The 14,010-nt window shown below is 42.4% G+C and overlaps 1 protein-coding gene across 3 annotated transcripts in view; it reads right to left on the reverse strand.

Moving 5' to 3' along the window:
- LOC122561888 (integrin alpha-E-like) overlaps positions 1-14,010 on the reverse strand; it is a 354,449-nt gene that overhangs the window by 26,364 nt on the left and 314,075 nt on the right. For 2 of the 3 annotated variants that reach the window (XM_043714220.1, XM_043714221.1), the window contains 2 exons: positions 11,073-11,147; positions 3,197-3,304 (listed from right to left, as the gene is read on the reverse strand). In XM_043714220.1, coding sequence (XP_043570155.1) covers positions 3,197-3,304; positions 11,073-11,147 — 183 coding nt within the window. Of the gene's footprint in view, positions 1-3,196; positions 3,305-11,072; positions 11,148-14,010 lie in introns of those variants that run through there. The other variant, XR_006315137.1, reaches the window with a different exon arrangement.

The following is a 14,010-nucleotide window of genomic DNA, read 5'->3' on the forward strand; positions in this document are numbered from 1 at the left end:
GCAAAAAACTCATTTAGGGCTTCCCCTACCTCCTCAGACTCCACACACAAATTCCCTATGCTATCCCTGATCGGCCCTACTCTTTCTTTGATCATTCTCTTATTCCTCACATAAGTGTAAAATGCCTTTGTGTTTTCCCTAATCCGTTCTGCCAAGCCTTTCTTGTGCCCCCTCCTGGCTCTCCTCAGACCATTTTTGAGCTCCTTCCTTGCCTGCCTGTAATCCTCTAGAGCTGAGCTTGACCCTAGCCTCCTCTACCTTATGTAAGCTACCTTCTTCCTTTTGACGAGAAGCTCCACCGTTCTCTTTATCCAAGGTTCCTTTATCTTACCCCTTCTTGCCTGTCTCAGAGGGACATATTTATTCATCACTCGCAACAACTGTTCCTTAAGCAGTCTCCACATGTCTATAGTGCCTTTATCATGGAACAATTGCTCCCAGTCCATGCTTCCTAACTCATGTCTAATCACATCATAGTTTCCTCTTCCCAATTAAATATCCTCCCATTTTGCCTAATCCTCTCCTTCTCCATAGCTATGTAGAATGTGAGACAGTTGTGGTCACTATCACCAAAATGCTCTCCCACCACAAGATCTCATACCTGCCCCGGCTCGTTTCCGAGCACCAAGTCTAGAATGGCCTCTCCCCTCGTCGGCCTGTCAACGTACTGAGTTAGGAAACCCTCCTGAACATACCTTACAAAACAGCTCCATTCAAATCTTCTGCTCGAAGGAGGTTCCAATCAATATTGGGAAAGTTAAAGTTACGCATTACAACAACCCTACTACGTCCACACTTTTCCAAAGTCTGCCGACCTATGCTTTCTTCAATCTCCCTGCTGCTATTAGGGGACCTGTAGTAAACCCTTAATGAGGTGACTGCTTCCTTGCTGTTCCTAATTTCCACCCATACTGACTCGGTAGGCAGATCATCCTCGACAATGGAAGCTTATGTAGCTGTGATATTCTCTCTGACTAGTAGTGCTACACCCTCTCCTCTTTGTCCCCCATCCCTATTGTTTTTAAATGCTCTAAACCCTGGAACATCCAGCAACCATTCCTGCCCCTGAGAAACCCATGTCTCTGTTATGGCCACAACATCATAGCACCAGGTACTGATCCATGCTCTAAGTTCATCACTTTTATTCCTGATACTCCTTGCGTTAAAGCAAACGCACTTTAACTGATCCCTTGGTTCCTTCCCAGGAAAATCCTTCCCACTAGCTGGTCTACCTTTTGCTATTGCCACATCTGCATCAACTCTCACCTCCGGTATACAGCTCAGGTTCCCACCCCCTGCCATAGTTTAAACCCTCTTGAACTACTCAAGCAAACTTCCACCCAGGACATTGGTCCCCTTCCAGTTCAGATGCAACCCGTCCTTTTTGTACAGGTCCCACCTTCCCCAGAAGGCATCCCAATTATCTACATATCTGAAGCCCTCCCTCCTACACCAGCTGCGCAGCCACGTGTTAAGCTGCGCCCGCTCGCCTGTTCCTCGCCTCGCTATCTCGTGGCACCGGTAGTAAACTAGAGAACACTACTCTGTTCGTCCTGCTTTGCAGCTTCCATCCTAACTCCCTGAAATCACTTTTTATATCCTCAATCCTTTTTCTGGCTATATCATTGGTGCCAATATGTAACACGATTTCTGGCTGTTTGCCCTCCCCCTTTAGAACCTTATACACCCGATCGGAGACGTCCCGGACCCTGGCACCAGGGAGGCAACATACCTTCCGGGAATCCCGATCCTGACCACAAAATCTCCTGTCGATTCCCCTAACTATTGAGTCCCCTACCACGAGTACTTTTCTATTCTGCCCCCTTCCCTTCTTTGCCACAGTGTCAGGCTCAGTGCCAGGGAACTGACTACCATGGCTTTCCTCTGGTAGGTCATCCCCCCCAGCAGTATCCAAAACTTGTTCAAAGATGCTATGACACACTTCTGGAACAGGTGGTATTTGAACCTGGTTTCTCTCGCTCCGAGGCAGGGACAGTGCCACTTCATCACTTGTACATCAGGGTATTTGTTCTAAACTCAACCATCTTTAACAGCTTAATTAATGACCATCCCTCTATCATAAGGTCAGAAGTGGGAATGTTCACTGTTCATTGCATAATGCTCAGCACAATTCATGACTTGTCAGATACTGAAACAATATCCAAACACTGCAAGATCTGAACAATATCCAGGTTGGGCTGACACATGGCAATCATGCCACACAAATACCAAGCAAGGACCATCTCTAACAAGAGACAATCTAACCATCATTCCCTGACATTCAATGGCATTACCATTGCTGAATCCTTCACTGTCAACATGTTCAATAGGATCCTCCACATGGACTGCTGGACAATTGTATATGAATAGGAAAGGTTTGGAGGGATATGGGCCAGGTGCTGGCAGGTGGGACTAGATTGGGTTGGGATATCTGGTCGGCATGGACGGGTTGGGCTGAAGGATCTGTTTCCATCTCTATGACTCTGTGGTGTAAAATTCCAAGCAGTGGAATGTGGTGAAACGGTTAAAAATTATGTCCCAATACATGTGTGAATCTAACCGGAATGGAGGCGTTGCTTAGTCCCGTGTGAATCTTCTTATCTGTATGTAACCAGAATGGAATGTGTTTTTTAGCCTTGCTCTGCTGTTCACATGAATGTTTATATCTGGAAAAGAGTATATCAGCTGAAAAAGTCTCCAGTTCGGTGAGTCTGCTCCGGGGTTACGTTTAACCGCCGAGCGTGGGTTGTTGGCAACCGCTCTACGAGAACTGACGGCTCCCAGTTTTGGTAACATGTAGAGTGAGTATAAGCCAGACCCGTTCTGGCGACGCTGCGGGGAATAAAATGCCCATATTCTAGCAGACTCGCCTCTTGGTCGTTTGTTCTGTGTCAGACTACTCTCCTACGAACCTGACCTTGAGAATTTTTTAAAACAGACTCTATGCTGGATTCCTGTATAATAATGTCTAGTACACTCTCAACTTGTACAACACTGCGCAATATATTCAGTACTGGATAGCTTTCCCATAGCATCTTCCACAATCCCAATACTAGATAAATGTCCCAGAGTAGCCAGCACATTCAGTACTGGATGCTAAATTCTGTGATAAAAATGAAATGAGGAAACAGAAATTAGGTATTTACAACAAAGAAAGATTCTGGTGTTTTACATCAGAAACTAATTCAAATTTTACCTGTTTTAAATTGTTGACTGGCAACCGTGCTGTTAGATCAATGTCTTGTTTTGCTGCTGTGAGTTCACACTGAAAATACCAACATTCACATTCATGCATGTCACAGTCCTATGAAAGATCAAAATATAAATGGAATTCATAAAGGACAAATCCATAGAAACAATTCTGCTGTTGCCAGCTCTTCAACAGGAGACTTTTTGTTTGTTAATTCTTGGATCACTCCACAACCCTGGGGCACCACTTGGCCTGATGCAGCCACGGCCTCCACTGTGGCACAGCTAAGCATAAGAGATGTGGCCTCTCATTGCTTGGCAGCTCGAAGCAGGAAAGATTTCAGCTCCAGGATCTTGATTCCAGGCTCACCGATGGACTCACCACAACCTGATTAGCTTGTGCTTTCCAGAATCTCCAAACTGTTACAATGGACAAGGAGGTCATTAAATCCACAATGCCTGCATCAGCTGCTTGAGCATTTTAACTTGGTGCCAATCTCCTGCCTTTTCCCAATAACCCTGCGAGTTTATATTTTATTTAAATAATCATCCAATACTCTTTTGAATGCCTCAAATGAATCTGTTTCCACCACATTATGTGAAAAAGATTTTCTCATTTTGCATTTTCCTTTTTTGCAAAAGATTTAAAATTGTGCCCTCCGTTCTCGATTCATTTACAACTGATTTCTCCGTATCCACTCATGATTTTGAAAACTTGCATAAAAATTGGCAGGACTTCCTGAGAAGAGGAAACTTTATTGCTGGAACAGCACAGCAGGTCAGGCAGCATCCAGGGAACAGGAGATTCGACGTTTCGGGCACAGGCATCAAAAATTTCTTCATTCCTGAAGAAGGGCCTGTGCCCGAAACGTCGAATCTCCTGTTCCCTGGATAGTGCCTGACCTGCTGTGCTGTTCCAGCAATAAAGTTTCAACTTTGATCTCCAGCATCTGCAGACCTCACTTCTTCCTGAGAAGAGGCAATGGGGATTTCTCATTTTGACCCTGATGCCTCAACAAGATCCACGTATAAAAATGGAGGATATAGTATGAACTACATTTAAACGAAAGTTAGAAATAAAGAAAGCCGTGATTTATCTCACACATTTTATGATACCAGAATGTCGTGTCATGGTTTACTAAGGAAGTTGAACCTCTTGTCAAAAAGACGAAGAAGCCTTATGTCAGGATGAGATGTGAAGGATCAGTTAGGGTGCTTGAGAGTTACAAGTTAGCCAGGAAAGACCGAAAGAGAGAGCTAAGAAGAGCCAGGAGGGAACATGAGAAGTCATTGGCGGATTGGATCAATGAAAACCCTAAAGCTTTCTATAGATATATCAGGAATTAAAGAATGGCAAGAGTAAGATTAGGGCCAAACAAAGATAGTAGTGGGAAGTTGTGAGTGGAGTCAGAGGAGATGGGGAAGCACAAAATGAATATTTTTCTTCAGTATTGAAACTGGAAAATGTTGTCAAGGAGAATGCTGAGATATAGGCTGCTAGACTAGATGGGATTGAGGTTCACAAGAAAGTGGTGTTAGCAATTCTGGAAAGTGTGAAAATAGGTAAGTTCCCTGGGTTGGATGGGAGGAGATTGCCGAGCCTATGGCTTTGATCTTTATATTCTCATTGTCTACAGGAATATTGCCAGAAGACTGGAGGATAGCAAGTGTTGTCCACTTGTTCAAGAAGAGGAGTACAGACAACTCTGGTAATCATAGACCAGTCAGCCTTACTTTGGTTGTGGGTGACGTGTTGGAAAAGGCTATAAGAGATATGATTTATAACCATCTAGAAAGAAATAAGTTGATTAGGGATAGTCAACACGGTTTTGCAAAGGGTAGGTTGCACCTCACAAACTTTATTGAGTTCTTTGAGAGGGTGACCAAACAGGTGGATGAGGGAAAAGCCATTGATGTGGTGTATATGGATTTCAGTAAGGCATTTGATAAGGTTCCCCAAGGTAGGCTAATGCACAAAACACAGAAGCATGGGATTGACGGTGATTTAGCAGTTTGCATCAGAAATTGGCGAGCTGAAAGAAGACAGATGATGGTAGATGATGGGTTGATGGTCATTCTGGAGTTCAGTTACTAGTGGTGTACTGCAAGGATCTATTTTGGGGCCATTGCTGTTTGTCATTTTTATATGACCTGGATGAGGGCATAGAGAGATGGGTTAGTAAATTTGTGGATGACATTAAGGTTGGTAGAGTTGTGGATAGTAGGTTTCAGAGAGACATAGATAAATTGCACAGCTGGGCTGAGAGGTGGCAATAGTTTAATGTGAAAAAGTGTGAGCTGATTCACTTTGGAAGGAGTAACAGGAATGCAGAGTACTGGGTTAATGGTAAGATTCTTGAAAGTGTAGATGAGCACAGAGATCTCGGTGTCTAGATATATAGATTCTTGAAAGTTGCTACCCAAGTTGATAGGGTGGTTAAGAAGACATATTGTGTGTTAGCTTTTATTGATAGAAGGATTAAGTTTTTGAACAATGAGATCATGCTGCAGCTGTACAAAGTCTGGTGTGGCCACATTTGGAGTATTGTTTACAGTTCTGGTCAACGCATTATAGGAAGGTCGTGGAAGTTTTGGAAAGGGTTCAGAGGTGATTTACTAGAATGTTGCCTAATATGGAAGGAAGGTCTTTTGAGGAAAGGCTGAGGGACTGGAAGCTGTTTTTGCTAGAGAGAAGAAGATTGAGAGGTGACTTAATTAAGACATATAAGATAATCAGACAGTTAGATTGGTGGGGGGTACAATGAGAGCCTTTTTCCTCAGATGGTGATGGCTAGCACAAGGAAACTTTGCTTTAATTTGAGGGGTGATAGATATAGGACAGATGTCAGAGGTAGTTTCTTTACTCAGAGAATAGTAGGGGTGTGGAATGCACTACTTAGTAGTAGATGCGCCAACTTTAAGGGCATTTAAATGGTCATTGGATAGACATATGGATGAAAATGGAATAGTGTGAGTTAGATGGCCTTCAGATTGGTTTCACAGGTCGGGGCAATATTGAGGGCCAAAGTGCCTGTATTGCGCTGTAATGTTCTACTTTCTATGTCTATGTTCTAATGCCCGTAGTGCTTTACAGTGAATAAAATATCTTTGAAGTGTAGTCAATTTTGCAGAAGACTTGATTAATTAGATTCCCTACAGTATGGAAACAGGCCTTTCGGCCCAACAAGTCCACACTAACCTTCCGAAGAGTAACCCATCCAAACGCATTTGCCCACCCTATAATTACCCATGACTAATGCACTAACATTACAGGCAATTTAGCATGAGAAGGACCTTGTCATTTGTGAGGACAGTATGAAACATGCTGACACGTTCGAACATCTTGATGCTAAGAAGGAAGATGTGCTGAAAATTTTGAAAAACATGAGGAAAAATAAGTCCCTGGCGCCATATAGGATATAACCAAGGTTACTACAGGAATCAAAGGAAGAGATTGCTGTGCCTTTGGTGATGATCTTTGCATCTTCAATGTCCACTGGAGTAGTGCAAGATGATTGGAAAGTGGTAAATGTTATTGCCTTATTCAAGAAAGGAAATGGGGATAATCCTGGGAACTTCAGAGGAGTAAGTCTAATGTCTGTAAAGTACTGGAGAGGGTTCTGACAGGCAGGATTTATGATTATTTGGAAAAGCATAGCTTGATTAGAGATAGTCAGCATGGCTTTGTGAGGGGCCTCACAAGCCTTACTGAATTATTTGAGGATGTGACAAAACACATTGATGAAGGTAGATCAGTCGATGTGGTGTATATGGATTTTAGCAAAGCGTTTGATAAGGTTCCCCACAGTAGGCTCATTCAGGAAGTAAGGAGGCATGGAATATAGGGACATTTGGCTGTCTGGATACAGAATTGGCTGGCACATAGAAGTCAGAAGGTGGTAGTAGATGAAAAGTATTCAGCCTGGAGCTCGGTGACCAGTGGAAGAATAAACAGGTAAACAGATTATGGAAAGATGTAGAGGCAACACGGTGGTGGTGATGTGACCAACATTGACTGGGATACACTGAGTGTCAGAGGTCTGGATGGGGCAGAATTTGTAAGAAGCATCCAGGAGAAGGGGCCATATTGGACCTGGTATTGAGGAATGAGCCAGGCCAGGTGGTAGTCGTTGCAGTGGAGGGATTTCTTTGGGAATTGTGACCACAATTCTGTAAGTTTTAGAATACTTGTAGATAAAGATGAGAGTGGTCCGAAGGGAAGAATACTAAACTGGGCCAAGACCAATTGTATCAAAATTAGGCAGGAGCTGGGAAATGTGGATTGGACACAGCTATTTGCAAGGAAGTCCACATTTGATATGTGGGTGGTTCTCAAAGATGGGTTAAAAATAATGCAGGATAGCATGTCCTGTTGAAAGCAAAGAATAGGAAAGGCAAGATTCGTGAACCACAGATGACAGGAGAAATCATACAACTAGCCAAGAGGAAAAGGAAAGTGTACATAAGGTCCAGGCAGCTAGAACAAAACGGGTCTTGGAGGAATATCGGGGGAATAGGACCAGTCTTAAACGAGGAACCAAGCGGACTAAAAGGGGTCATGAAATAGCTTTAGCGAGCAGAATTAAGGAGAACCTCAAAGCCTTTTATTTTTATATAAGAAGCGAGCGGGAAACTAGAGAAAGGATTGGTCCACTAAACGATAAGGATGGAAGGTTGTGTGTTGAACCTGAGAAAATGGGTGAGATTCTCAATGATTACTTTGCATCAATGTTCACTGAGGAGAGGGACATTATGAATGTTGAGATTAGAGGTGGAAGTTTGATGACTCTGGATCACATTGACATTAGTAGGGAAGATATGTTGGGTAGGCTAGAGGTTATTAAGGTGGACAGATACCCAGGACCAGTTGGAATCTATCCCAGGTTGCTGAGGGAGACGAGAGAGGAAATAGCTGGGGCCCTGACAGATATCTTTGCAGCATCGTTAAACGCAGGTGAAGTGCCAAAGGACTGGAGGGTTGCTAATGTTGTCCTCTTGTACAAGAAGGGTAGTAGGAATATTCCAGGTTCTATAGACCAGTGAGCCTGATGTTAGTGGTGGGAAAGTTGCTGGAGAAGGTACTGAGGGATAGAATCTACTTATATTTGGAAAAGAATGGGTTTTTCAGTGATAGGCAACATAGTTTTGTGGGAGAGATCGTGCCTTACCAACTTAATAGAGTTCTTTGAGGTAGTGACCAAGTTGATAGATGAAGGTAGGGCTGTGGATGCCAATACATGAACTTTATTAAGGTGCTTGGTAAGGTTCCCCATGGTAAACTAATGGAGAAAGTGAAGTCACATGGTGTGCAAGGTGTTCTAGCTAGGTGGATAAAGAGCTGGTTGAGCAACAGGAGACAGAAATTAGTAGTTGAAGGGAGTTTCTTGAAATGGAGAAAGGTGACAGGGATCAGTGCTGGGGCCACATAAATGATCTGGAAGAGGGCACCATTGGTATGATCAGCAAGTTTGCAGATGACACGAAGATTGGTGGAGTAGCAGAAAGCATAAGGGACTATCAAAGAATATAGGAGAATATAGATAGACTGGACAGTTGGGTGGAGAAGTGGCAGATGGAGTTTAATCCAGGCAAATGTGAGGTGATGTATTTTGGCAAGTCTAATTCTGGAATGAATTATACAGTAAACCGAAGAGCTTTGAGAAAAGTTGATGAGCAGAGAGATCTGGGAGTTCAGGTCCATTGTACCCTGAAGGTTGCTGCACAGGTGGATAGAGTAGTCAATAAGGCATATGGTATGCTTGCCTTCATCAGACAGGGTATTGAGTATCAGAGTTGGCAGGTCATGTTAAAATTGTACAAGACATTGGTTCGGCTGGATTTAGAATACTGTGAACAGTTCTGGTCGTCACATTACCAAAAGGATGTGGACACTTTGGAGAGGGTGCAGAGAAGGTTTACGAGGATGTTGCCTAGTATGGAAGGTGCTAGCTACGAGGATAGATTGAGTAGGTTAGGATTGTTTTCATTAGAAAAAAGGAGATTGAGGGGGGACCCGATTGAGGTCTACAAAGTCATGAAGGGTATAGACAGGGTAGATAGAGATAAGCTTTTGCCCAGGGTGAAGGATCCAATAACGAGAGGTCATGCTTTCAAGGTGAGAGGTGAAAAGTTTAAGCGGGATGCATGAAGCAAGTACTTTACATGGAGGGTGGTGGGTGCCTGGAACGTGTTTGCTATCAGAGGTAGTAGAGGCAGGCACGATAGATTCATTTAAGATGCGTCTGGACAAATGCATGAGTAGGTGGGGAGCAGAGGGATCCAGATGCTTAGGAATTGGGCGATAGGTTTAGACAGTGGATTTGGATCGACTCAGGCTTGGAGAGCTGAAGGACCTGTTCCTGGGCTGTAAATTTTCTTTGTTCTTTGTTCAGTGGTGTTCACATGGGACCTCTGCTCTTTGTGACCTTTATAAGTGACTTGGGTAAGGAAGTGGAAGGGTGGGTTAGTAAGTTTGCCAATCACACAAGATTGGTGGTGTTGTGGATAGTGTGCAGGGCTGTTGGAGATCGCAATGGGACATTGACAGGATGCAGAGCTGGGCTGAGAAGTGGCAGATGGAGTTCAAACTGGAAAAGTGTGAAGATTCATTTTGGAAGGTCGAATTTGAATGCAGATTCCAGGGTTAAAGGCAGGATGCTTGACAGTGTGGAGGAACAGAGGGATCTTGCAATCCATGTCCATAGATCCCTCAAAGTTGCCACCCAAGTTGATAGGCATGTGATGTGTTGGCTGTTATTAGTAGGGGGATTGAGTTTAAGAACCGCAAGGTCATGTTGCAGCTCAATAAAGCCCTGATTAAACCACAGTTGGAATATTGTGCACATTCTAGGAAGGATGTGGAGCTTTAGAGAGGGTGCAGAGAAGATTTACCAGGATGCTACCTGGACTGGAGGGCATGTTTTATGAAGTAAGGTTAAGGGAGCTAGGGCTTTTCTCATTGGAACGGAGAAGGATGAGAGATGTCTTGGTAGAGGTGTACAAGATGATGATAGGCATAAATAGAGTGGATACCAAAGAACTTTTCCAAGGGTGGAAAAGGATATCATGAGGGGGCATAATTTTAAGGTGATTGGAGGAAAGTTTAGTTGAGATGTCAGAGGTAGGTTCTTTACACAGTGTGTGGTGGGTGCATGGAATGTACTGCCAGCAGTGATAGCAGAGTTAAACACATTAGGACATTTAAGTGGCTCTTGAATGATAGTAAAATGTATGATATGTAGGCTAGTTTTATCTTAGAATAGGATAAAAGGTCGGCACAATATCGAGGGGGTGAAGGGCTTGGACTATGTTGTACTGTTCTATGTTCTATATTCTTACCTGTCCACTGGCTCATACCCCAGTGTTGTTGCACACATTCATTTTAAACAATGGAAATCACTGCTAACTTTGCTAGGAGTGCAGACTGGAAATTTATCCCATAGTGTTCCCACAATATGGCAGCTGTGGATCAGAAACCCATTTTACAGCAGCACAATTTTCCAATCCATTCAAAGCAATGGATCATGAAAATGCTTGGGTGTGAAACTAGATGCACTCCAAATTTGCTCCATTCCTATCAGACAGGTTAAATTAGAACAACCTCTGAAATCAGCATTTCATTAGGCTTCTGCACATTTCCTGCTTTCAGGAGGGCATTTTACTTGTAGATTTACTCCTCTAGAAAAGAGTCAGAGTTTGTTACAGACTAATTATAAATTTGTTATGGTGTCTTTGGCAGAAGTCATTGTGAAGTTCTGTACACAGGAGTTCCAGCATCTCAGCATGATATGGCTATTGGATCTTCGCAAGATGCTGATACTGTCAACATTATTCTATTTGGTTGAAGATAGAATATAACAATTTAGAAAATAATTCAAAGGTACCCATTGATCTTTTATTTTCTGTTCTGGCTGTTGTTTGAAGATTTTCTGTGTTTTCAAACAATGTTTCAAAGATTCCTGGGGAAAGAATAATCCATTTAGTTTCAGATTTCCTACCTTGTCTGACATCAGTCAATAAAATCAAGAATGGAGTCTTTGTACATCCTCATTCAACCATTACCATCAAGCAAGTGGACCAACCTGGTTCAATGAGAAGTTGAAAGGCCAGCACCAAGTAGATTTTATTATGAAATGCAGATCTGGTGAAGATACTATTCAGCCTAATTAGGAAAGTTAGTGGAATGCGATTATTTACATCATGGAAATTGAATACAAAATTAGGGAGGCAATGCTTCAGTTATACAGGGCTCTGGTGAGACTGTATCTGGACCTTATTTAATTCAATGCACTACAGATAATTCAGAGAATGTTTACTACACTAAAACCAGAAATGGGTAACTTGTTCTATGATGTTTAGTTTAGGAGAGTGAGAGATGACTTGGTGATGGTGAGAAGGGCACTATTTGTGAGATCTTTTGTATATGTCTAGATTGTCTGCACCACCACACGCTGCCCTCGAAGTGGCTGCGGGGGTGTAGAGCCTGTCACACATGCACTTCTGAAATGTGCCTTTGCAAAGGTGTCTGGAGAGAGATGCAGTGTTTTTGTCGAGGTTTGTCCCGAGCAATTCCGTGACACATGAGTCTGTGTGCTCTATGGGCTGTTTCCTGGGATGCACACCAAGACAGACATCAAATATGCCTGGAGGACCATCAACTCAGTGAAAAATACTCTTTAATCTGCCCAAAACATGTTGGTTTTCCAGAACAGGAAATTTACCTTGACTGAGTGTTTCAGACTGGCACATTCCAAGGTCCAGGTCTAAACCTTGGGACAGCTGCTGCCAAGACACAGTGGGGAAATGGGGGTCTGTTCAGTTATCAGACCCTCCCAATGCCTCAAATGTATGCAAATATAGGGTTGTATGAGTAAAAGATGCCTTGGGTTTGTTTGTTCTACGTATGTAAAGACTGTATAGAACTGAACTGCTGTAATGACTATGCATGTATATAAAGATTGTTTTGAAATTTAGAAATAAAGTGACTTAATTGAAACAAAGAAAATCCTGATGGGTCTTGATGTGGAGAAGATGTTTCCACTTATAGGAGAATCTATGACTAGGGGATAATTTTCTAAAAATAAGGGGACATTCATTGAATAGAGATGAGACATGTTTTTTGGAACTCTCTGAAAAGGTGGTGGAAGCAGAGACCTTGAATATTTTTAAGGCAATATTAGAAAGGTTAGCGAGACAGACAAAAATGTGGATTTGAGGTTATATTCAGGATAGCCAGAATCTTATTAAATGGCAGGGCAATCTTGAGGGGGGGGGTCAATGGCCTACTCTAATCATATGTTCATACACCAGACTGCCTGCATACTAAACACTGGTGGGAGCATTCAATTGATAGACCTAAACTGTGCTATAACGAACATATAGATGAAATGGTGGTAAACGGTTAAACAACTAATCAGACATTGATTTTGGTGACCTTGCTTGGAAAATTGTTCAAGCATGTCCTAGCCACAAAAAGCAGAAGAAATCTGACTAATCAGCCAGTCTATTTTCAACATTAGTAGTTGTTGGAAGATGTTGTTAATGGTCCTATCAAGTGCCACTTTCAAAGCAGTAACATGCTTACCAATATCCAGTTTGAGTGCTGCCAGGATCATACATCTCCATAATTCATTACAGCATAATTCAAAAATGGACAAAGTTGAATTCCAGAAATGAAGTGAGAAGCTCTTACCGCTGACATTAATGAAGCATTTCATTGAATCTGGCATGAAAGAGGCTTAACAAAATTGAATTCAATAGAAGTTAAAGGGAAATCTCTTCACTGGTTGTCGGATGATGGCTACATTTATTAGGAACCAGTCACTTCAGCTTCAGGAGATTGCAGAAAGATTTACTCTGTGCAGTTCCTTGGCTCAACCATCTTTAGCTACTTTAACAATGTCTTTCCCTCCATCACAAGAGAATTTTGTCTAATTGCTGATGATTGCACAACTTTCAACACTATTCACAACTCCAGTTCATACCAGCATGCAGCAAGACTGGAAAACATTCAGGTTTGGGATGATAAAGCCAAATAATATTTACACTCCACAAATTCCAGGCAATCACTATCTCCAACAAGTGAGAATCTAATCATCGTTACGTTCAAAAGCATTGCCATTGTTGGTACCTTACCTTACCAGAATCAGTCATATAAATGTTGTAGCTGCAAGAGTAGGTCAAAAATCTGTGGTTACTGTATCACCAAAGGTTGTCTACCATTTCTAAGACACGTCAGGACTTGTCACTTTCTACAAGGTGCCGCATAAAATGCTGCTAAGATAAAGATGCAAGGCATTACGGGCAATTTATTAGTATGGATAGAAGACTGGTTAACTAACAGGAAACAAAGAGTGGGGATAAATTAGTGCTTTTCTGGTTGGTGATCAGTGATGAATGGTGTGCCACAGGGATCAGTACTGGAACTGCAATTATTCACAACTTACATAGATGATTTGAAGTTGGGGACCACATGTAGTGTGTCAAAGTTTATGGATGACATTAAATGAGTGGGAGAGCAAAGTGTGCAGAGGACTGTGAAACTTTGCAAAGGGATGTAAATAATTTAAGTGAGTGGGCAAAAGTTTAGCAGATGGAGTACAATGTTAATAAGTAAGAAGTCATTCATTTTGGTAAGAATAACAGTAAAAAGTAAAATATTGCACCATACTGCTGTGCAGAGGAACCTGGGTATCCTTGTGCATGAATCACAGAAGATTGGTCTGCAGGTGCAACAAGTAATTAAGAAGGCAAATGGAATCTTGTCCTTCATTGTTAAAGGAATTGAGTTTAAAAGTAGAGAGGTTACACTGCAGCTGTATA

Source organism: Chiloscyllium plagiosum, chromosome 23 (genome assembly GCF_004010195.1).
Source record: "Chiloscyllium plagiosum isolate BGI_BamShark_2017 chromosome 23, ASM401019v2, whole genome shotgun sequence".
Classification (NCBI taxonomy): Eukaryota; Metazoa; Chordata; class Chondrichthyes; order Orectolobiformes; family Hemiscylliidae; genus Chiloscyllium; species Chiloscyllium plagiosum.